Source organism: Pongo abelii, chromosome 9 (genome assembly GCF_028885655.2).
Source record: "Pongo abelii isolate AG06213 chromosome 9, NHGRI_mPonAbe1-v2.0_pri, whole genome shotgun sequence".
Classification (NCBI taxonomy): domain Eukaryota; kingdom Metazoa; phylum Chordata; class Mammalia; order Primates; family Hominidae; genus Pongo; species Pongo abelii.
The window spans coordinates 70,587,571-70,613,430 of NC_071994.2; the positions used below are offsets into that span (position 1 = coordinate 70,587,571).

At 37.5% G+C, this 25,860-nt stretch overlaps 2 protein-coding genes across 3 annotated transcripts in view; one reads left to right on the top strand and one right to left on the bottom strand.

Annotated features, from left to right (window-relative positions):
* The window catches only part of LOC100438173 (olfactory receptor 2AG2), a 192,503-nt gene extending 167,266 nt beyond the window's left edge, over positions 1-25,237 (top strand). The window contains exons 4-9 of one of the 2 annotated variants that reach the window (XM_054524756.1): positions 9,959-10,045; positions 11,363-11,484; positions 18,897-19,038; positions 20,001-20,158; positions 22,279-22,347; positions 22,796-25,237. In XM_054524756.1, coding sequence (XP_054380731.1) covers positions 22,815-23,765 — 951 coding nt within the window. In that variant the 5' untranslated portion in view covers positions 9,959-10,045; positions 11,363-11,484; positions 18,897-19,038; ... (1 more) ...; positions 22,279-22,347; positions 22,796-22,814 and the 3' untranslated portion in view covers positions 23,766-25,237. The remainder of the gene's footprint in view (positions 1-9,958; positions 10,046-11,362; positions 11,485-18,896; positions 19,039-20,000; positions 20,159-22,278; positions 22,348-22,795) is intronic. The other variant, XM_063711284.1, reaches the window with a different exon arrangement.
* LOC100442816 (olfactory receptor 2AG1) lies at positions 5,622-6,664 on the bottom strand. The gene has a single exon (XM_009246686.3). It carries the CDS (start codon positions 6,662-6,664, stop codon positions 5,714-5,716), a length of 951 nt encoding a protein of 316 aa, XP_009244961.3. The 3' UTR covers positions 5,622-5,713.
* Positions 25,238-25,860: the final 623 nt, after the last annotated feature.

Genomic DNA, 25,860 nt, shown 5'->3' on the forward strand with positions numbered 1-25,860 from the left:
TTTTAAGAGAAGTTTGATTTATTTTATTGGCTTTCATAAAATAAAGATATATTTTCCCTTCCTTTATAGTTACAATAATATGTACAGCCAACACTTGACTTTTTTGAATATTTACCTGAATTTTTTTATTATCATGATATTCACGAATTGATGCTGTTTTTATTTAGCTAATTGATAAGACAGAGATAAAGTGAAGTATAATTAACAGAATTGACAAAGTTAGTTCTTTATATACTTAGCAACTCTAAAAAATTATGCCAGCTCTTTTGAATATCACTGTTTGGTGCCAGCAAGAATGAGTGGACATCACCATGTGCTTGGTAGAGAAGCGGGCCTATAGGGCAGATATATTCATTTTCTCTTAGAAGCATTCCTCAGATCAAGATTGCCTTGTCTGATTTTCGTGTTTCATAGTCACACTTCATGAAAACCAATGGCCCCCGCCTTCCCAGAATTAGTGACAATACACAATATGCCTTTCAACAAAGATTTTGGTCGTTTGGAATGGGGAAAGAGCTAGGTCCATTCTCCTCCACCAAATATCAGTCACACATAGGCCTTCAGATCCTCAGGGACTGGAGAACATTTTCTAAGACTTCTCGTTTTTTTCAGTCCCTTGCTTCAGCTCCCTGTAACTAACTTTGGCTACTCACCAAGACACAAGTGCATTTCCTTGGCTTTTGTTCTTGCAAAACTTCTAGCAGTTGACTCCAGATTTTATGGTTACTTTCGGCACAATTAGCAGCAGAGACAGAAATAACTAGGCTGTGGATGACTTGATGGACAGAAGGGTCTGTCAGTTCACCTTTTTCTTAGCATGCAGGGCACACTTCACAGATGTTAATGTCTGAGTGCTTCCTGGAGTCCAAAGCAGTGGTGGGGCCTCTTGTCACTGAAGAGGAATTATTATCCTATAGCTTCACTGTTTGCTGTCATTACTCTGTGTTCCTTCCTGTTCTAGGCTGAAAGCCTAGAGGGCTCTACACTGCAAGTCATCTCATCTAATTTGTACTATTCAAATCCTGGCTGTAGTTCATATTCCAGCAGAGGTAATATTTTACATTTCTGTAATGAGGACAAAGCAGCTTTAGAAATGTTTTCAAAGGATTTTTTATGTTTATTATTATGTATAATTTGCCCATAGTTTTCTTTTTTTTCAACTTTATTGAGATATGGTTGACAAATATGACTTGAATATATTTAAGGTATACAATGTGATGATTTGATATACGTATACCCTGTGAAATGATGACCACATGCAAGCTAATTAACATAGCAACATATCAATCACCTTACATACTTACCCTCTGTGCATGTGTGTTGTGAGAACACGTGACATCTACTTCTGCAGCAAATTTCAAGTACACATTTTTATTAACTTCAGTCACCATGCTATATGTTGGAACCTCAGAAATTATTCATCTTAAAAATAAAAGTTTGTATCTGTTGACTAATATTTTTCATTTCCTCCCACAGTCACCCCAAACCCTTGGCAAACACCACCGTACTCACTGTTACTGAGTTAGACTCTTTTCTAGCTTCCACATTAAGCAAAATTAGGCAGCATTTGTATTTCTGTGTTGGGCTTATTCCACATAGCATAATGTCCTCCAGGTTGGTCTATTTCATTGCAAATGACAGAGTGTCCTTCCCTTTTAAGGGTAAATAATATTCTATTGTATAAATAGACCACATTTTCTTTATCCGTTGGTCTGTTGATAGACTCTTAGGTTGTTTCCAATATTTTGTCTATTGTGAATCATGCTGCAATAAACATGGAGTGCAAATATGTCTTGGAAACAGCGATTTAATTACCTTTGGATATATAGTCAGAAGTGGGAATCTTGGATCATACAGTAGTAATAGTTTGAATCTTTAGACCTCCATACTGTTTTCCATAATGGCTGTACCATTTTACATTCCCATGAACTGTGTACACGGGTTCCATTTTCTCCCCATACCTACCAACATTTGTTTTGCTTTGACTTTTTTGGTTTTCAAAAATAATACTAACAGGCAAGACGTGGTATCTCATTGTTTTTTGTTTTTTGTTTGTTTGTTTTCTGAGACGGAGTTTCGCTCTTGTTGCCCAAGCTGGAGTGCAATGGCGTGATCTTACCTCACTGCAACCTCCTCCTCCCAGGTTCAAGCGATTCTCCTGCCTCAGCCTCCTGTGTAGCTGGAATTACAGGTGTCCACCATCACACCCGGCTAATTTTTTGAGTCTGTGGATTATACAAGTAGTGAGGTCTTTGGGACTCAAAAGCATATGGACAGAACTTAAATCTATGTAAGTGGATAAAATTACTCAGGAAGAGATTCTTGATTGAGAAGACAGGGAAGTCCATATTTGTATCATCTGAATGTGGAAACATTCAGAAAGAGAAACGAATCCAATAAGGCAAAAAAGGTTAGGGATTAAAGAAGCAAGCCAGAGTTGTGTGGTGTCTGGAAGCCAAAAGAAGAAAAATTTCCCAGCAGAAGGGTGTGGTCAATTATATCAATGTTGCTGAAAGGTTGATGGAGGAGAATATGGAGGTGAACATTTTATTTAGCACATTAATGTTAATTTTGACAAAGAACAGGTCCATAGAAAGAGACCAGAGCTTGATTGAAAGTGTGTTAAGATGTGAATAGAAGATCAGCAGAGGAGAAAATGGGCATAAATGTTCCCTTTGTATTTTTTTTTTTTTCCTGTGAAGAGAAGCTGAAAATAATGCTACATTTACTGAGGGGGATTGGAGTCATGCAAAGACTTCTTACTTTATTTATTTATTTATTTATTTATTTATTTATTTATTTTGAGACAGACTCTCACTCTGTTGCCCAGGCTGGAGTGCAGTGGTGCAATCTCGGCTCACTGCAGTCTCTGCCTCCTGGGTTCAAGCAGTTATAATGAGGGAAAACAGGAAGTGTACATGCAGGCACAGATATGTGGAAGATTTGAAGAGGGCTTTGTAGCCAACTCCTTCTGTTCTAGTGAAGTGTGAGGCAAGGCATCAGCTTAGAATGATGGTGTGGAATGGTCATTTTAAAACTGACTGAGACTAGGTTCCAGAAGCATAGTCATGCACCATGCTTGACTATGGAAGGCAAGGCTGAATATTGTAAACAATGCTCAAATTACAAATTAATTTATCAGTTAAATATATTCACAATCAAATTACAAGTGAGCTATTAAGATGTGAATGATAGAATCAAATGTCTTCCAAAAGAGTAAAGAGGAGAAAGAAGCTAGAACTGAAGAGTTAGCCTAAATATAGCTTACTAGAACACGTCTGATGAAGGTAGTAAAATAATAGAAAATGAAAGGATTACTTTAAAATATTACTAGAAAAATGGTAGCTTTGACAAAAGTTGAAACATCACCATTTTCACATGTAAAGATAAGTTCGACATTTATTGTTAAAGTTAAACATATAGAGTGAGTGACAAAACATATAAAATATGTAAATTGTTACCTAAATTGAACTGTATGATGCACAGCAAAGACGTCAATGAGAATAGAAAACTATATCCTAACAGTAAAAATCACTGGAAAAAAAATAAAAGATATCCTTCACTATACAAATATTTTAAATATTTCTCTGTCTAAAAATTTCTGCCATGCAGATATTAGAAGCCAAATAACAAATTGAAAAGAAGTTATTACCACAAATATAACAAAGTCTCCGTGTTCCTAACCTGTAAAAAAAACTTCAACAGATCAATAAGAAAACTGTGAACAAGTTACTTAAGAAAATTAAAATAGGCAAATTTTATACCTAATCAATTAGTGAAGACTACTTATATGTAAAATTTAACATGAAAAAAATATGTAGTGGGCTAAGTACACTTATATGTTGCTGGTAAGAATGCAAAATATTTAACATTTTAAGAAAACAATTTGTCTTTTCATATGAAGAGTATTAAACAGATTTTTAACCTTGGTTTGAGCAATTTCACTCATAGGAATTTTCCATAGAAAAAAGGTCACACATCCAAGAGATTGACATTACTGATTTCACACACACATACACACACACACACAGAGACACACACACACACACACACACACGACAATGTTAAAGGTAAAACAATGATAAAATAGCAAATAATGTTACAAAACACCCATATGATGTAACATTATACCATCACTCAACAGTATTTTCAGGACCATTTATTCTGTAGGTGTTAAATTTATTAAATACTTATTATATGACACATGCTGATTACAAGTATAAAGATGTCTTTATATGTATATTTACTCACTTGTTTCATCCTCACAACACTACGAAGTAGGTCTTATTGTTAATGTCAATTTACACTTTGCAAACTTGCAGACTTGGGCACAAACAGGTTAAGTAATATGCTAAAAGTTATAGAAATAAGTGGGGTGTATTCAATTCTAACTTCTGTACGCTGATAACTGACCCTAGACTCTTTGCAGTGCTGTATACTGCCACTATATAATATAGGAAAAAGAACTATATGCTAGTAGGTTAAAAAAATCTGTTTTACACACACACATCAACTCAGTAAAATGCACGCCTGTATTAAAATGGAAGAAAATTCATATAAATACGTGTAGGAATTATCTCTACTCAGCCTTGCCTTCCAAACATGATATACTACTACTATACTTTCTGAACCTAGTCTCAGTTACTGTTTTAAATTACTATAGGAATTGATTTAAAAAGTGTTAGCGAATCTTCAAACAGCAATATCCCCCAAAAGAGTGTCATTTACTTAGCCATATCATTTTATATTATTTTTAATCTTCAAAATGCAACTCACAGCTTTTGTTCACATCTTTTGTTTTCAATATTCTCAGACTTATAAACAAACTAATAGTAGTGCAGCATAATTAAGCTGGTGAGAAAATGCATTATGTTGTCCTCTCCGTCTTTAGCACAAACACACAGACACACTGACTTAAATATCCACACCCACCACGCATGCGAACACTGCAATGGTTGGAATGTTACAAGATAGCCTTGGATAATGGAAAATCACTATTTTGCTTCTTTGCTTTTGTATTAGCGAGAAATAAGCAAAGTTGTTTATCATGAACCTTGCTTATGGACTACCTTCACCTCCTATTTTCTTCATTTTATTAATAATTGCATTTTAGGAACTATAAAGTATCTGCATGTCAAAAACCAACAAACAAGCAAAGACACTCGTTAGAGTGTTTCATACGGCTGATGTTTAGAAAGAAAAAAAAGAGCAAGTACAATGCAAATACAAGCAAATTACTACCAGTTGGGGCATTAGACAAGAAGTCTATATAACCTTTTAATAAGGTCAGTTGGTCTAAATTTGTGCAAATCTCAAGACATCTCCCCCTTTGATGTTTGGGTTTTACTTACACCACCCACTTGAAACTTTCCTTTCTCTGGTTCTTTTCCTTTCACTGATCCAATATAAACTTCTAATGTTAGGGGTCATGTCCCAAGGTGGGAACCCATTTAACTAAATACCTTCCTGGGAAAATAAAGATTAAATTTTAAATAGAGTGAAGTGTAATTTTAGATAGTGTAAACCATGCCCGATAAATTACTTCATGGAGAGAAGATTTAAAGAGCATTTGACAAATCCAGTTACATTCCTTCACTTTTCTGTTAAATGCTATACTCTGCACTGTATTGGTTTTACCATTAGTATTTGATTCATAACATGAATCTTTTGACTCTCAGGAGAAGGAATTTTGGAAGCTAGCCATGATCCTTCCCTAGAGCCTGGAGTGTGCCGGCAGCATGTATTTTCCCAGGACCCTCCTCAAGGCCCCCATGACCTCCTTATTTCTCAGGCTGTAGATGAGCGGATTCAGGGCTGGAGTGACAATTGTGTAGAAAACAGAGATGATGTTGTCTTGTCTGGTGCTGTGGAAGGAACTGGGCAAGACATACATGAATGTGGCAGCTCCATAGAACATCCCAACCACAGCCAGGTGGGAAGAGCAGGTGACAAGGGCTTTCTTCCTCCCCTCATTTGATGGCATATGGAGCGCAGTGAGTAGAATTTGTGTATAGGAGGCCAGTATAGCAGCAAGAGAGGGAATCAGGAAGGTCACACCCATCACATATACCATGAGCTCATATCTGGAGGTATCAGCACAGGCCAACTTCAGCAAGGGTGGGATCTCACAGAGCAGATGCCTGATCTCCTGGGCCCTGCAGAAGGGATAGTGCATGGTGTACACGGTATATATTAGGGCACTTAGAGATGCCAGGATCCAGGACGTTGCTACCATAAGCCAGCAGACTCTTGGGCTCACGAGGGTCATGTATTTCAGAGGATGACAAATGGCCACATACCTGTCATAGGCCATGAAGGCCAGTAGGAGGTCCTCAGCACCACCCATTGTCAGTGCCAGGAACATCTGAAGGGCACAGCCTCCAAAGGAGATAGTGTTTTCTCTGCGCAGAAAGTCCACAAGGGCCTTGGGAGTGACAACAGATGTGAACAGGAGGTCCATGAGAGAGAGCTGCCCAAGCAGGAGGTACATGGGCATGTGGAGCCGAGCTTCCGTGGTGATAGCCAGGAGCAGCAGGCCATTGCTGGTCAGGGCCAACATGTATAGGATTGTAATTGTAGCACAGAGCAGTTCAGGAGACCCACTGTCATTCAGAATCCCCACCAAGATGAAGCCACTTCCCAAGGTGAAGTTCCAGAGCTCCATGCTGTGGTTTCTTTCATCACCTAGAACAAGATGGATACTTCATGAATTTTTGCTAAGATGAACTCTAGTTTTGTAATATCAGAGGCTCCTTAGGACATGAATCCACTGAGATGTTACCCTTTCCGCTGATAACTGACTTTGCCTCTCGATTTCTGAATGTCTGACTTCTCACTGTATTTTGATAAAAGTTCCATCTAAATGGAGAACAGACATCACAGTAATAACTAAACATTAAGAGATCACACATAAAATCTTATTTAGGACATTAAACCTGAACATGTATCTTTCCAAAAGCAATAAATTATCTTTCTCTGAAGATTAAAGAAATATTCTGACACACAAATCCTTGATTATCCTTGTAACTATCCAGTTAGTTTTCTTCGTAGACTTGTTTTGATATGAAATTCCAAACAGGTACAGAGACTGATTTTCAATAAAGCACTTTCACTTCTTTTTCCATAGAACTTACAGCCACATTTGTTTGCAGTACTCAAGGCGGTAGATGAAAGCCTCATTAGTAGGCTAAAACTTGTCCACCTTAGTTACCTCTCTCTTGGCCAGCCCCACATTCTGCAGAAGCTTGAGAGAGAAGGAATAATGGACTGTCTGAGACAAGAGAATGTTGTGTTTGAGAAGATGTTGCATTTAGAGCTAAATACTTTAGGGTCAATGCAAACGTGTTTATTTAAAACAGATTATATTAAGATGTGAGCTTGGAAGGGCTCAGAAATATAACATATGAGGTCTTTCCTAGGAAGATCAAGGATGTTTGTGTTTGGGAGAAATGGTGAAAGGGAACAAGAGAGCATCTATTATATGCTGTAATTATGCTCAATAATTCTATCCCCACTCCTGCCTTTGACCAGATGTTCACTGTCCCTTCTGCAGGGCCAGAACATTTAAACTTGGCAGAAGGACCACAGGAATAGGGAGGAACTCCTTTTCCAGAAAGCAGCTGTTGGCATTGTGGTACCCAATCCCATGGAGAAGCCAAGGAGAAGGACAAGGGCCTAAGATTGACAGGAGTCTGTGTGCATTGTGAAACTGGATAGATAAAGCCAACTCTGAACATGCAGTTAAAGATTTTGAAGTGAAGCATCCTCTGTCAATCATTTCCCCATATACGGCATCTATGTTTTCATATTTCACTGGTTTCTACTGGCCTCTTATGGGGCCATTAGTACCTTAATGGTTAAAAGGTATAAGAACATGCAATGGACATATCATCACTTTTTAGATGGCCCTTTAGAATATTCATCATCTGATAGATGCAAAAATGCATTACCGGGAGCCAGCAGAGCACACAGGGTCTAAAGACAAGTATTGCGATTTCCACCAGGAAGCAGATACTCATGCCTGGGCTGTAGCACAGTCCTTATTGGTTCTCTTTTCGGGTTCAGAAAATTAAGAATAGACTAATTGGAACAGGCTATGAAGCCCAAACATTATACTAGGGAATCTGGCAGACCGAATAGTTCAAGTTCTTAGGACTTGACTCCATTTTTCCTACTTAACTTTGGACTCCATTTTTCCTACTCAACTTACCTAGAGGCACACCTTTCCCTGAAATAAATACAAAGTCCTTACCTCAGGTTGTGAGAAGCTTAGCTGTCTGACCACTCAGACTTTCCTAGGGATTGTTTGAAGTTCAAGGATGTTCCAGTCGAAATGGGAAGAAAGGATGTGGCTTTCTTCAGCAGTGTTCAGTTGGTTTAATATTGCCAAGTTGGGTTAAATGTCTGAAAAGTACTAGTGAGATCAGATGTCAGGGCCCTTCTATTCCTTCCACTTATCTGCAGGTCTACCCTAGAGATAGCAGTGGATGCAGACAGACTGCTAATACAGAATTTGGGTAGTTTCCTATATAGGAAGATTACTTTCTTGTTCTCACACCTGTGAAGAACTAGTAGAAACTACTTTCATACAGGTTGCCAGGGAGAGAGCCCCTCTAGCCCTAGAGCAGTTACCAGACTGAGTTCTTGGGTTCAGATACTCAGACTTTCCTTCATTCTTGCTGGGGTCAGGGAGCAAAGATAAAAGCTGCAGGGTCCTGGAGGAAGTAGATATTGAGTCGATATTGAAAGAGCTGCCCAAAGGAGATTCTGTTGTCCCCTGCCTCACTCTCCCTGGAGCCAAAGGTGAGCCAGAGCCTTGTCCTGAGAGAGGCTGACCTGTCTTCTGATCCATGATCTCTTCCCTCTATTTTACCCCTATGTTCCGAGGGACTTATCCTCTCAACTCAAATGGCTTCCCTGGAAATGCTGGCCCAGGATCAGGATGACAATTAATCCTCATGGGTGTGTTTCCTGGCCTGGTATTCCTATATTCTTCTTTCACTAAATAAGCTCCTAGGCTCTATGTTTCTATTCCACAAGGGAGGCACTGATGGCTTGTTTCTAAATTAACTCAATAGAGCAGGACACAAAGTCTCCTTATGTGGCCAGCCCTCTGTCCCAGAAAATAAGGTGGGTTTCCTTACTTATGTGGCATGCTGCTTCCTTCTTTATGATCCTTTTACCCTGGACTATTTCCTATTCAATATGACTGCTCCCTGAGGAGTCTGTAAATGTGAGGTCTTCCCCTCATTGACCTTTGGCAATCCAGTATGGCTTATATGTCTTGGTGTTACTGTGTTCTTCCACCGGTGATGCTTAAAGAGTAAATAGACAGTTTTCTAAGTATTGGGCACGAAAACAAAAAGGAATTCATACAGTACTGAACTTGAAGAGTATCAACATCAATGAAAACATTTTATATTCTCCCAGAAATAAAAGACAGATTACCCACTAAGTAAAGACAACTAGATAATAGTGGACTATCAACAGCAGCAATAGGACAAGGGAGAAATATATTCAAAAGTGCTGAGGAAACTTAACTGCACACCTATGATTCCAGGCACAGCTGAGCCATTATTAATGAATTAGGACAAAGTAAAAATGACATTGAAAAGTATTTATCCCCAAACACTCCCAATAAAATAATTTCAGCAAGGAGAAAAGTGGCACCTAGAAAATGTATACAAGGAGAAATAATGAACTTAGAAATTGATTCAATAAGTGAACTGGTAAGTTTAATTCGTGAAAAATAAAATATGTTTATATTTTTAAAAGAGTCAAACTAAAATTCTTCACAAAAATAATAACATGAGTGGAATTTTCCTATGGGTACTTGAAGTCTGTAGAAGCAGAATATTAAAAGCTTCATACTCATTCATTTAACACTATAATTTCCTTTTTTCATTATTCATTAAAGTGCAATCTATATACAGTAAAATTCACCTTTTTTAATATACAGTTTTACAAGTTTTGACAAATGTATATAGTCATGAGACCACCACCAAAATCAAGACACGGAAGTTTCATCAGCCACAAGAATTCTCAGGTACCTGTTTGTATTCCTCCCCTCCCCCTCCCAAGCCCCTGCCAACTGTCTGATCTGTTTACTGTCACTATTATTTTGTCTTTTCCAAAATGTCACATAAATGACATCATACGTTTTGAGCCTAGCTTCATTCACTTAGAATAATATGTTTGAGATTCATCCATATTCTAGCAGTACTTTCTCATTTAATACTGAATAGTACCCAATTGTATGGATCTATCATCGTTTGTTTATCCATTCACCAGTTGAAGGACATTTCTGTTGTTTCCTATTTTGTTGATTATGAAAAAGCCATCATAAAATTTTATGTACAGATTTTGACATGAACATAAATTGTCTATTCACTTGGGAAAATACCTCAGAGTAAAACTGATTGGTTATGTAGTAAGTGTATGTCTAGGTTTATAAAACTTTGCCAGACTTTTCCATATTGACTGAACCATTTTGCATTCCCAATTTTATTTCCATTTTGCATTATTTTAAGCTGTAAAGAATAGGCTTTTTAAATTTTAACTCAAAATGAATGAAATACTGCCTGAGGCCTTACATTTCAAGTCTTCCCAATTAACATGCAAAGAAAAAAGAAGAGTTTTTTAAAGGAAACAGGATTATTCATGCCAATAAAGAAGGAGGTACAATTCCAAACAGAAAGTCATCTAAGAAAACACATACATGCATACATGCTTAGAGCTGGAGACTGAAAACATTATCACAATTAAGTGCTGTCTACATGGTAACATTGAAAATGTTCTTACAAAATTGCTTAAAAATTTTTTGAGATATGTAAATTATAAAGATTTATTTTATTTACTATGGAATATAGCTTTTAATCTCTAGGCCCTTTTATACTCATTTGTCATCATAGGTAATGATATGAAAATCCCCACTTAACAGTTTATAAAACATAAAAAAATCATTTTCTTTGTCAGACAAGTGAGTCATAAACCTTGAGTCATAAAGTCTTTGTGTCAAAATATAATTTTTGGAAAGCTACAAATATGATGCCCACAAATATAGAATGATATATATGTTAACTTAATAAGAAAGTTTGCGAGATAGTAAATCTGACTCAAAAGGCATTTGAAGAATAGTTAATGTTAGAACATGTCTATCTTGTTGAAATATATAAGATTACAAGAAATCTTCATTCTGTTGATATGAGGTATCACCTTGTTTGATGTGTATGCTGAACCATCCTTTTATCTCTGGGCCACCTTAACCATTTTTAAGGTGTACAGTTCAACAGCATTAAGTACACTCATATTGTTGTGTTGCCATCACCACCATCCATCTTCAGAACTTTTTTTTTTTTTTGAGATGGAGTCTCACTCTGTCATCCAGACTGGAGTGCAATGGAATTGTCTCAGCTCACTGCAACCTCCGCCTCGCGGGTTCAACCAATTCTCCCACCTCAACCTCCTGAGTAGCTGGGACTACAGGTACGTGCCACCACACCTGGCTAATTTTTCTTTTATATTTTTTGTAGAGATGGGGTTTCACTATGTTGACCAGGCTGGTCTCGAACTCCTGACCTCGTGGTCCGCCCGCCTCGGCCTCCCAAAGTGCTGGGATTACAGGCGTGAGCCACCGCACCCAGCCTGCTGTTTTTTAGAACAAGAAAAATTGTGGTATTAACAAATTTTAGGAGACTGAATCAAACACTCAGTTTTGGATTAAAAGTGAAATGCTTACTAGCCATCTAGGCAGAAAGGTCACATCAGCAATTGGCTAAATGAGTTTGTGCTTCAGATGAAGTCATGTCCTTGGGAGTTGATATGCATTTAAACCTATGGGATGATGAAATTGCCAGAGAATATTGAATGAGAAGAAAAGGAGGCTTGAATGGAGCCACAAGCTGCTTCAATATTTAGCGTCACGTTGAAGAGAAGAAGTTGGCCAAGTAAAGCCTGAATCCAGTGGAGTACTTAGAAAACCTGTTGGTTGTAGTGGCCTGAGAGTAAAAAATGATGCTCCCAAAAGGAGAGAATGATCCAATTCTGTCAAATGTGGCTGAATGTGTGAGCAGGATGAAGATAAAGAAATGATACCAAACTCAGTATCACTTCTTTATCTTCATCCTGCTCACACATTCAGCCACATTTGACAGAATTGGATCATTCTGAAGATGGAAACCATCATTCTCAGCAAACTATCACAAAGACAAAAAACCAAACACCGCATGTTCTCACTCATAGGTGGGAATTGAACAATGAGAACACTGGGACACAGGAAGGGGAACATCACACACTGGGGCCTGTTGTGGGGTGGGGGGAGTGGGGAGGGATAGCATTAGGAGATATACCTAATGTAAATGACAAGTTAATGGGTGCAGCACACCAACATGGCACATGTATACATATGTAACAAACCTGCACGTTGTGCACATGTACCCTAGAACTTAAAGTACAATAAAATATATGTATATATATATAAAAGAAGTGATACTGAGTTTGGTGTAGGAACATTGTTGCTGACTCTGACAAGCACAATTGTAGTAATGTGGGGCTGAGGGCAGAGAAGACTGATTACAGTGGCATGAGCCATAGATGGTAGAAAAGGATGTGGAAACTTTGGGTATAGACACATCTTTCAAGATGATTTGCTGTGAGAATTGGGGGAACTGTAAGGGAAATGTAATTTCAACAGAAGACTTCCCTTAGATAGAAGATATTGGAGCATATGTGTAACCTATAGTAATTTTCCAGTAGAGAGATGATGTAGAAGTGAATCAGGTAATTGCAAGACCGATTTCTTTGGGTATTAGGAGAATAAGATATGAAGAGCATTAGTGGAGGATTTGGCCTCTTACAGGCATTTTCAAAGATGAAAAGCTATGTGAAGATGTATGGTAAATTGGTAGTGGAAAATGAGGAAGTCCTATATGATTGCTTCTAGTTTTCCAATGATGTATGAGGCAATTTCAGAAGCTGAGAGTGAAGGTATAAAATGGTATTTTCAGAGAATAAGAAAGTGTATTAGGGCTGTGCAAGATACTATGTTCTTGGTGCAGAAGACTGAATATTGCAAAGAGCCAACATTCCCAAATTAATTTATGAGTTAAATATAACCACAATGAATATAATAATGGGATTTTTTGACATTTGGCAGATGAATGAAAAGCTTATCAGAAATAACAGATAATAAAACATAATGAAAGGTCAGTGAGGAGAAACAGAAAAGGAGAGCCTTGAGAGACTACTGGAACTAGAGAGCTAGCTCAGAAAAACTCTTTATTACTATATGTATAAGAAGTCAGTATATGGTCAAACAATTACAATAAATAATAATATATTTTTAAAGGTTACTAAAAATGCTAACAGGAAAATCTTTGAAAACATAATAAAGTCTCAACATACATAATACAGCTAAATAATTTGGAGATGAAATAAAAAGTTAAATATCATTAATGAAATTATTAAGCATATGTAAAAGAAAGATATGTAAGTATTTTCTGAAATAAGAATGGAAATTTTAAGAGTAAAATTTTCTGAAAATTTTAAAGAATAATATAGATTTTTATGACTACATAAATATTGTGATACTTCCCTATCTAACAAATCCTACCATGTAACTAAATTAAAAAACTGAAAAAAATTACCACATACATAAGTGTTAAATTACTTGTGACTTTCATCTGTAAAGATCTGTACAACATCATTATAAAAAACAAAATAATGTAAATTAAAACATCTATTTTATTTCCTTGAAGTATTTAATAAATTAGCAAAGATAAGACAGAATTACTGGCAACTCAGGAGGCTAAGGTGGGAGGGTCACTTGAAGCCAGGAGTTGGAGACCAGCCTGGGCAACATAGCAAGACCCTATCCTAAAAAATTTTCTTTTTTAATTAAAAAAATAAATGATTACCCATTTTCAAAACCATGCCAATAAAATAATTGAAGACAAAAAAAAAAAAAGAAATAACATAGTAAGGCAGGCATTCTCACATAACGCTAGCCAGAAAACAAAGTGTTTCTAACTTTCTGAAAACCAATTTCGCTCTTTGTAATAAGAATTTTAAATAGAGTCTTGATCTTTATCACAGTAATTTCACTTTTAGAAATTTGATTTAAGATAAAATTAGACCCTCATATAAGAATATTTGGAGGAGTAAAACTAAATGTCAGCAAATGCCTACATATATGCTAGAGAACTCATGTGATCAAATATTATATAGTCATTAAAATGAAGTTTTTCCTAGACACATACAACCTACCAAGACTGAAACATTTAACAAAGAACTAATGCAGATCTTTCTCGAAATCTTTCAAAAAAATTAAAAGGCGAGTATACTTCCCAGCTCATTTTACAAGGCCAGTATTACCCTGATACCAACACCAGAGAAGAACAATACAAGAAAAGAAAATTACAGGCCAATATCTCTGATAAGCATAGATGCAAGACTCCTCAACCAAATACCAGCAAACAAAGTTCAACAGCCTATTAAAAGGATCATTCACCATGATCAACTGGGATTTATCCCAGTGATGCAAGGATGGCTTAATATATGCAAATAAATAATATAATACACCACATTTATAGGATAGAGGACAAAAACTGTATGATCATCTTGATATATGCAGAGAAGACATTTTATAAAATTCAACATCTTTTCATGAGAAAAACTCAACAAATTACATATTGAAAGAATGTACCTCAACATGATAAAGGCCATCTATTACAAGCCCACATCTGACATCATACTTAGTGGAGAAAAGTTGAAAGCTTTCCTCCAGTATCAGGAAAAAGACAAGCATGCCCACTCTTGCCATTTGTATTCAACATAGTACTGGAAGTCCTGGCCAGGGCAATCAGGCAAAAGAAAGAAATAGGCATTCAAATTGGAAAGAAAAAAGTAAATTTTCTCTATTTGTAAATGCTCTTTTATATAAAAAACCCAAATTACTAAAAAAACTGTTAGAACTAAAAAATTCAGTAAGGTTGCAAGATACAAAATCAATGTATAAAAAGCACTTGCATTTCTATAGACTAAAAATGAACTATCTGAAAAGGAAATTAAGGAAATGATCCCATCCGCAATAGCCACAACATAAAATAAGAAATTAATTAAAATAAATGATAAAAAAAGATTAAATATAGCCACAAAATAAAATAATAAAACAAATTAAAATACTTAAAAATAAATTTAACCAAGGATGTGAAAGATTTGTACACTGAAACTATAAAACATTGATGAAAGAAATTGAAGGAGATACAGAAAATGGAAATATATCCCATGTTCATAAATTGGAAGAATTAATATTGTTAAAATATCCATACTACCAAAAGCAATCTATAGATTCAATTCAATCCTTACAAAAATTTCAGTGACATTCTATACAGAAATATAAAATACAATTATAAAATTCATATAGAATCACAAAAGACCCCAACTAACAGAAGCAATCTTGAGCAAAAAGAACAAAGCCAGAGGCATCACATTACCTGATTTCAAAATATGCTTGCCAAACTACAGTAATGAAAACAGGATGATAGCATAAAAACCTACACATACACCAATGGAATAGAATGAAATAGAGACCTATAAATCAATCCATACAGCTTTGGTCAATTGATTTTTGACAAAGGTGCCAGGAAAACATAACGGGGAAAGAGCAGTTTTTTTCGTAAGGAGTGTTAGAAAACGTAGATATCCACATGCAGAAAAATGAAATTAGACCCTATCTTACACCACATACAAAAAATCAACTCAAAATGGGTTAAAGACTTAAATGTAAGGCCTGAAACTGTAAAACTACTAGAATAAAATATAGGAGAATAGATCCATGACATTGGTCTGAGCAAAGATTTTTTGAATATGACCCCAAAAACACAGGCAAAAATAGGCAAATGGGACTACATCGAAGTAAAATGCTTCTGCACAGCAAAGGAGGCAATTATGAAAGTGATAAGACAACCTATGGAATGAGAGAATATATTTGCAAACCATACATTTGATAGGAGATTTAAACCTAAATATGTAAGAAACTCAATAGTAAGAAAACAGTCTGATTAAAGAATGAGCGGCCGGGTGCGGTGGCTCATGCCTGTAATCCCAGCACTTTGGGAGGCCAAGGCGGGCAGATCACAAGGTCAGGAGATCAAGACCATCCTGGATAACATAGTGAAACCCCGTCTCTACTAAAAATACAAAAAATTAGCTGCGCGTGGTGGCGGGTGCGTAGTCCCAGCTACTTGGGAGGCTGAGGCAGGAGAATGGCCTGAACCTGGGAGGTGGAGTTGCAGTGAGCCAAGATCGCAGCCACTGCACTCCAGTCTGGGCAACAGAGCGAGACTCTGTCTCAAAAAAAAAAAAAGAATGAGCAAAGAAAATCAAAGACATTTCTCAAGAGAGGACATAAAAATGGCCAACAGGTATATGAAAAATGTTCAACATTACTAATCATCAGGAAAATGCAAATCAAAACCACAATGAGGTGTCACTTCCCATCTGTTAGAATGGCTATCATCCAAAGGACAAAAGATAACAAGTGTTGGCAAAAATATGGAGAAAAGGGCACACTTGAACAATGTGGGTGAGATTGTAAATTGGTACAGACATTAGGGAAAGCAGTATGGAGGTTCCTTAAAAAAATAAAAATAGAACTACCATATGATCCAGCAATCCCACTACTGGGTATATATCCAAAGGATATGAAATCAGCATGTGGAGGAGATATCTGCACTCTCATGTTAATAGCATCCTTATTCTCAATAGCCAAGCTATGAAATCAACCTAAGTGTCCATCAACTGATGAATGAATAAAGAAAATGTCATATATATGTGTGTATATATATATATACACACACACACACATTGGAATACCATTTAGCTTTTAAAAAAAAGGAAATGCTATAGTTTGTGACAACATAGATGAACTTGGTGGATATTATGTCAAGTAAAGCAAGTGAAACTCAGAAGGAAAGATACTACATGTTCTCTTCATATGTGGAATCTGAAAGAGTTGAACTCACAAAAGCAGAGAGTACAATGGTGGTTACCAGGGGACAGTAGAGGTGCAGGACATTGGGAAGATGTTGTCATGGGATACAAAATTTCAGTTCTACAGGAAGAGTAAGTTTAAGAGATCTATTGTACAACATAGTAACTACAGTTAGTAGCCATGTATTATATTCTTGAAATTGTTGACAGTATATTTTAGTGTTCTTACCACATAAAAAAGATAAATGTATGAGGCAATGCCAATGTTAATTAGCTCAATTTATCCATTCTACAACATATACCTATTTCAAAGCGTCATGTGGTACACAATAAATATATACAATTTTTACTTTTCAACTAAAAATTTTTAAAGGAACCTATTACAAAAATGAGAGGAATTTAGAGAAATAGTATGAAAGAAAAAGAAAACCTAGGGATTATTTTTTGAACTGAGAAGTCATGATCATCTTTGAAAGCTAAACCAAAGGATTGAGAGAGGGATTAGGATACAAGAAAAATACATAAATGAAGGAGTAAAGGCAGAGAGAATAGGGAATGAAGATGTAAAAGGAGGAATCTCAGTAATAATTGGAGAAGCCAACCCTAAAGTGGAGAAGGAGAACTTACTCCTCTGAAATAAAAGGCTAAGGAGTAAAAATAGTTCCTATATAAGACAATGAAAAGGTGTAAGAAAGTTTTCATCTGAGAAACTTAATCATCTGTGATCTTTACTTTTACCTATGAAGTAGAAAGAAAGGTTGAATGTCAGGTATGTAGGGACTAACTGATTATTACCATAAACTCGGCTTCCAGAATGCAAGCTAGGACCTTGATAATATCCTCACCTTCCCATAAGGTCATGTAACAGTGAGAGAAATCTAATGTAGCTGACTCCATCTTACTTCTGACCTCACAAGCTAACTGCCTTTGCTCATTCCTACTGTGGACCAAGCCAATCACAAAAAGAATTTAGATTATATTTTAACTTTAGAACTAATGACTGTCTCACTTTTGAAACAGACCCCCAAGGAGGTAAGGAAGTATGCATACAAGTAACAATGATTAAAGATTTATAGAAACAAGGTGGACTTGACAAGTAGTTGACCATGAACAAAGAAGTTTTGCAACCTTCTCAGACCCTTGCTGATGCCCAGACATCTGTGGTCACCGGTCACCTCCTGGTCTTAGCCCCATCCCTTTTCCCCCTCCCTCTAACATAAAAGGAGCCTAAAAATTAATCAACTTTAGATAGTTCTTTAGGATGTTAGTCCACCATCTTCTCAGTTTGCTGGCTTTCTGAAATAAAGTTGTCTTCCTTGCCCCAACACCTTGTCTCTCCACTTATTGGCTGTCATGTGGCAAGTAGTAGAAGATTTGGACTCAACCACAGTTAGCAGTCCAGCTCTCTGCCTCCTTTCACTATAATTATTAACCCAAATTTCATGTCCATCATTCTCTTTCTTCATTTGTATGTAGTTTTATTGAATGTACACATATTTATACGAAGTTTATTTTCACTTAAGTTCCTAACGCTGTAAAAGAAGTACCACGATATATAATCCTAAGATGTCTCTTGTTTCCCTTAATATTAGTTTCCTGAGTTGCTTTTTTTGTTGTATGCTCTGGTTCCTTTGTTTAGATTCCTACATAATAACCCTATTGCACTGTTGATGGGCATATCTATTCCACTGTTGATGGGCATAAAGGTCGTTTCTAATTTTTATTATACTGTGAATAATGCTGCTCTTATATTTTACATGTTTAAAACCGTCTTTTGAGTACATTCCTTTTATAATTAAAAAACAAAAAGATTTTTATATTAGTTCTTCTGTTGCACTTCTGAAATAATTTTGATTATATTTTTTGTATAAACAGAAAGTGGAATCTTATTTTTATTTTTTTTTCAGTTCAAAGAGAAAAGATACGATAACTGCAGCAGAAATTTTCAGCATTTCCTGGTGAAATGGGTGATTAAAGAGACACTAAAGAATGAGGAAGATTAAGCAAAGAATTGGGTGAGAGATGGGAAAGCCTGAACTAAAAGCAGAAGTGAGTACAAGCAGGTGCTGTGTCATCATCCCAAAGCTCTGAGTAGCTCAGCTGACTGATCACAGAATATGTAGGCTCATGAACAAATGTGCACACACAAGAGAGAGTAGAAAGGAGAAACAAAGAACTGAAAAATAAATTAGTGCTGGATCCTCATTAAAGCTCAATGAAGGAAGACTTGATATTAACAGAAGCATAGTTAACTCCCTCTAGTTGGTAATAGCCCCGGCTAGTGGCACAAAGAGGGATATGTGAGTGGCAGCATCTATAGAACCCATGAGACATACTTTATATTTTGGACAGAGGGCTGGACAGGGAGGTGTTGCTTCTCAAATCAATTACTGACACTATCTATTTGGTCAGAAACAAACTCTGTCTGGTTTTCCAGTCAGTGATTTCTAGGTTAAAATTATAGTTTTGGTTTTGTAAGGCAGGAGAAAGATCTTCGACTCCAATGAGTGGTGAGACACAGCAAGCCCTTGGGGGGCAGAACAAGGCCTCAAGGTTCAGAGCTCATTTGGTGGTAAAGTTTGAAGAAATGGAAGGCCAGGAGACATACCCAGGGGGATTCATTAAAATCCCATTTCCTGGAGCAATATTTTCAGGGGAGGTCATGTCAGCTGAGAGGGTGAGACTGTGAACCCTCCCCCCAGGACAGGCCTCACTGTTGGCGCAGAGACGGTGAGGCTGGGAATTGGTGGGTCTCTTTTAAGCAGCTCTTCTTATACCTCTTTTCCCACATTCCTGCTGTGCTCCTCTTTTACCATGAAACACAGCATGAGGGGAATATATGAAATCTGACGACCTGGACTTAAGAACTCAGCTAGAACCATTCCAAACCAGTAAGAACTTTCTCACAAGGACAGTGGATGAGTGAACTTTGGAGGAGATTCAGCTCCTCACTTCTGCAGGATCCTGCCCTAGGTTCTCAGCTGCCTGTCTGCATCTATCTCTACTTCCAGAGAGGACTTGCAGTGCCAGTGACTGGAGGAGCCTTTGACCTCTGATCCCAGAGACAGCCATACACACACCTACATTCATCCTGGCCAGAAGAAGCAACTTTTCTTTCTTTGGTTTCTTGAACCTCTTTACCTGGAAGCTACGCCCCTTCCCATATGAGGTAAGGGCTCTGTCTCTGTTTCAAGGCAATATGGGAAGTCTGGAAGTCCTTAGAAACAGGGTCAAGACCTTACACTGCTCTCCTTCTCAGATTCTCTAGTTCCTCAAGCTTTATGGTTCACTCATTCCCATCTATATCTTATCAACCTTGTACATGTACCCATCTTGCACATGTGGGAACAATCAAAATAATTCTGTGCCATTGGCCAGCCATGGGTTCCTAGAATTCCTGATGATGGCCTCCTGGTAAAAGTCTCAGTACTTAACTTTGTTACATCTAGATTTTCCTGGCCTTCAGTAGTTTGATGTGAGTCCCCAAATGAATAGTACCTCAAAGGAGGACTATCTAAATTATGCTGAAGTGCCTTTCCCCTGCAGGACTGCTTGGCACTAAGTCCAGTGCCACACAAAAAGCCAACTGAAGTAAATACAAAAAATAAATATACTGAGCAGAGATGAAAAAGAAAAACTTATAAAATATACTTCCAAAAATTTAGCTCTACCTTGTTAATTGACTGACCATTTTCCATAAACTATAACAGTGCCTCTCTTAATATCAGCCTCTGCTGACTTCTCTTGGTTTGAAATACCCGCAACCACCAGCAGTTTTCCAGAATGAAGCTCTTCCTCTGTAGGCCCAGTGTGTGTTCTCGGGCCTTTCCCTTTAGATGACCCCAGAGAGGAGAACTCAGTAAATGGAAAGAAGGGAAAACAATAGTCATGTATCAGAGGGAGGAGGTACGTATGTAGCATCCTGAGTCCTGGTTACACCACCTTACCCAAGCCCTGATTTTTCTTCTCTTTGAAATCCTGTCCAAACATCTGGTGCAGGAAGCTAGAAGAATGTTCCCAGCTAATTATTTTCCTCCTTTTATTTCCCTGTCCATTCACCTTGTTATTCAAGAAAAACAAAAACAATTCAAATGTAATATTTAGCAGAAATAGTGCTTAGAATTGACTTTGGACTTGTCTTTTGTTGTCAACAGACAAATAAGGTTTTCCAGTCAGTGGGTCAGTGATTCCTAGGTCAAAATTACAATTTTGGTTTTGTAAGGCAGGAGAAAGATCTTAGACTCCAATAAGTGGTGAAACACAGTTTTATAGAGGGTATTTTTCTGGGAGTTTCTTGCCCAGACGTCACTGGGCAAAAGTGCAGGGAGGACATTCCTGTACTATATTTTAATGTTCTGACTTTCACAATGCTATCCCTCACTTTTTTTTAATTATATCCTGTTGTTTTTTTATTTAGCCAGCTCCTATTTATCCTTAGCCTGTAGTTTGTATATCACTTCCTTGGTGAATCCTTTCCTGAAACAGCACTTATGTGTTCTCCTAGTGTATTTTCTTTCGTGTATCATTGGATGTATATAGGTGTTTGTGTGATCGATTTTTCACATCTACACAGTTGCCCAAGTATAGTGCCTGAGATATCATAGGTCCTTAGTATATATTTATTGAATGAATGAAAGGAGCAGGATCAGATGCGCCTTCTAATGTCAGGTTTTTATATGACCTTACCACTTAAAGGTTCTGACTCTGAGTTGACCAGGATAGTGACAAAAATGGATACTTGGAGAAGTAGGTGCAGATTATGGAAGGGAAAGATGAATAATTTGATCAAGAATTATTTGTCTCTTCCAAAAGGCCTCCTAAGTCTTCCATCCAACTGTGAAAAAACTGCATTCACAAAAATCAAGCCAAGTGAACACTGTCCCACATGGACCTCACACTCCACTCCTCCTCCTCAACCCCTAGCAGCAGAACTATCATATGGATTCAGGGTTCAGCAGAACCACCACTTTCCTTGTATTCCTAAGATTTGTGGGGAGAAATCTTCTTCTCACCTTGCTTGTGTTGCTGTGGCTCACAGGTAATGCTGTTGCTTTGGGCCGTTTCTACAATGTCTCCTCCTTTGTAGCTCACCCCTTGTATCATGTGCCCTAAACAAACACCTGCCATGCCGCCACAAATCTCATGTATTGCCTTTATTCCTGCCTGTTTCTGAGAAAACATCTTATTATTATCTTGGCAAACACCTTTTGTACTCTTCCTCTAGATTTACCTCTAGAATCGATACCTCCATGACTGTTAAATTCAGCCCAGAATTCTCTTTCCCTCCAGCAGAGCAGCACTTGAAGAGTCCAGGTGATCAAGCAGCCCAAGAGCCCAGAGATTCTCCTATTGAGGAAGGTAATCAACAACAATGACACGGTTTAAGTGAGAAGACAGCAAAGAGGTTTTTTATAAATAAAACTTTAAAAACTGAATTGGAATTCCAACTACATTTTAAGCAGAAAAGTAGCTAGATCTTAAACCAATCCCCAGTGTATTTGTTCATTGTGAAGAAAGAGATGCTTTCATCTGTCTACAAAGATGTTTGCTTGGGCTTGTTCTTCAGGATACCTTATTTGAAGGGATTTCCAAATGATTACTATTAACAACATGTCAAAATACCTGATACCAGTTTAACTGATGGTTTATTTCAATAAAAGAATTCAGAAATCAGAGGCATACTAAGAGATGGAGAAGATATCATATTATGGGATTCCTATTGGCCAATGCACAGTGACCTAGAACAATCCAAAGTCAGAGTGAACACCTTTAGAAAAGCTTCCACTGATAATATATTTGGTTCTAGGCAACTAAAAAAACACATCATGGAGCTCCGGAACTCCACCTTGGGAAGCGGCTTCATCTTGGTGGGGATTCTGAATGACAATGGGTCTCCTGAACTGCTCTGTGCTACAATTACAATCCTATACATGTTGGCCCTGACCAGCAATGGCCTGCTGCTCCTGGCCGTCACCATGGAAGCCCGACTCCACATGCCCATGTACCTCCTGCTTGGGCAGCTCTCTCTCATGGACCTCCTGTTCACATCTGTTGTCACTCCCAAGGCCCTTGTGGACTTTCTGCGCAGAGAAAACACTATCTCCTTTGGAGGCTGTGCCCTTCAGATGTTCCTGGCACTGACAATGGGTAGTGCTGAGGACCTCCTACTGGCCTTCATGGCCTATGACAGGTATGTGGCCATTTGTCATCCTCTGAAATACATGACCCTCATGAGCCCAAGAGTCTGCTGGATCATGGTGGCCACATCCTGGATCCTGGCATCCCTGATTGCTATAGGACATACCATTTACACCATGCACCTCCCTTTCTGCATGTCCTGGGAAATCAGGCATCTGCTCTGTGAGATCCCACCCTTGCTGAAGTTGGCCTGTGCTGATACCTCCAGGTATGAGCTTATAATATATGTGACAGGTGTGACTTTCCTCTTGCTCCCCCTTTCTGCCATTGTGGCCTCCTACACACTAGTCCTGTTCACTGTGCTTCATATGCCATCAAATGAGGGAAGGAAGAAAGCCCTTGTCACCTGCTCTTCCCACCTGATTGTGGTAGGGATGTTCTATGGAGCTGCCACATTCATGTATGTCTTGCCCAGTTCCTTCCACAGCCCTAAACAAGACAACATCATCTCTGTTTTCTACACAGTTGTCACTCCAGCCCTGAATCCGCTCATCTACAGCCTGAGGAATAAGGAAGTCATGGGGGCCTTGAGGAGGGTCCTGGGAAAATACATGCTGCTGGCACATTCCACACTCTAGGGAAGGATCATGGCTTGCCTCTCACCATTCCTCCTCCAAATAAAATTCTCTACTCACTCATTCTTCAATACTATACTCTGAGATGATACACACATTTTTTAAATTTTACTTTTATTTTCACCTGTGAATCTGGTGCATACAATGAACTTGAGTTAAACTCATTTGGCACACATCATCCTGACTTTGGAAACCCATGTTATAAAAATAACCAGTTGTGGGGAAAAGCCTTGAATGGGTGTTGTAGACTCACTCTGTGGTAGGGCATCATCCTGACACATTACCAAGTAGACATGGTAGGGGATTAGCTTTCCATTTTAACGTCACGTAGCAGTGAGAAGCAGCAGTAGTTTTGGACTGACCAAATTCCAATAGCCTCTCAGCATCAGAGGAGCCTCTCAGCATCCAATAGCCTCTCTGCTCCCTTTGAAGCAGATTCTTAAACTATTAATAGAGGGAAGAATTTTCAGAAAATATATTAGACTTCCTGTTTATTAAGTAGATGATTATTTGAGCAGTTAGTGGAAATGAGTAAGAGTTATGTGACTGCATTTGTACTCTAGACCTGAGGGAACTTCACGTTGGTTACTTGAGTAATGAGAAATAATTACACTGAAAGAGTGGGGCCAGGCGCAGTAGCTCACGCCTGTAATCCCAGCACTTTGGGAGGCCGAGGCGGGCAGATCACCTGAGGTAAGGAGTTCGAGACCAGCCTGGCTAACATGTTGAACCCGGGTCTCTACTAAAAATACAAAAATGAGTGGGGCATAGTGGCGGGTGCCTATAATCCCAGCTACTCAGGAGGCTGAGGCAGGAGAATTGCTTAACCCCGGGAGGCGGAGGTTGCAGTGAGCTGAGATCGCACCACTGCACTCCAGCCTGAGCACAGAGAGAGACTCCATTTCAATAAATAAATAGAAAGAAAGAAAGAAAGAAAGAATGGAAAAGGATAAAGAAAGATATTTCTACTTGGAAATTTTGACAGTCTTTCTGAAAATGGGCATTTTTACATTGCCTAAAATTAAAACTAAAATAAAGAATGAATAAAATAGAATTGAAAGTACCAGTTTTAAAGTGAGTACAATAACAATGAGAGAAATTTGTTGGGCATATTGTCTAAATTTTTTAAAATGTGGACTTGCAGATATATGAATGTGTTTTTAAACATTAAAACAATTGAAAGAGGTTATATTCTTGAGGTGAGTACATGTATATGTGTGTGTCCATAGAAAAGAAAGTATAAAATTTACAATCCACTTTCTAGCTAGCCTAAATAAGCCTTATTTTTTTTATTCTACTCATCGGTGTGGGAAGATTTATAGCAAAATTTGGGAACTTAAATTTGTTGAATGCAGAATTCCCAAAAATACCTTGGCTTACACAGGTGTTATTATTCTTGAGAATAGTGCTTTGTCAAAACACAGTAATTCTTATTTTCTTTATAGAAACAATATTACATTATTTAATCTATAAAGCTAAACCATAAAAAATAAAAGATAAAGCTAATCTATAAAATTAATCCAACTTTGTTATAAAAACCAAGAAAATTAAGAAATTTAGAATAAATCAAAAATCACTTATAAATTTTTCTTTTTTTTTGCACATATATGTATTTTACTGAATTTAAATGTCCATGATGATGAAGGTCCTGTGTTTTTTCCATTTGAAATTTGGTGAATCTTCTTCCTCGCTATGAGGGAATATTTTAGAGTAGTGATGAGAAAGCGGACCAGAGTGCCCACATGTGAATCCCTCTCTTCCTTTGGTCATCTATGCATCTTTGAATGCTAAATTAAACCCTTTGTACCTTAGTCTTCTGATATTAAAAGTGGTGATATTTACAGGCCTGCTCTTGTGATATTGTTGGGTAGATTAAATGAGATAATTAATATCAGGTACTTAGACCACAGCTTAGTAAATTGTGCTTAAAACATTTTGGCTGCTATATGGATAAATAGTAAAAAGCCTTTTTAAAAAAATCTTATTTTATTGTTTCCTTTTAGAAATGAAACACTTGTTTATTATTTTTATTGACAAAAATTGTACATATTAATGTAGTACAACATGATGTTTTGAAACATGTATACTTTATGGAATT

Coding starts and splice junctions, on each gene's coding strand:
- LOC100442816 (XM_009246686.3), bottom strand. CDS start 6,664: ATGGAGCTCTGGAACTTCACCTTGGGAAGTGGCTTCATCTTGGTGGGG.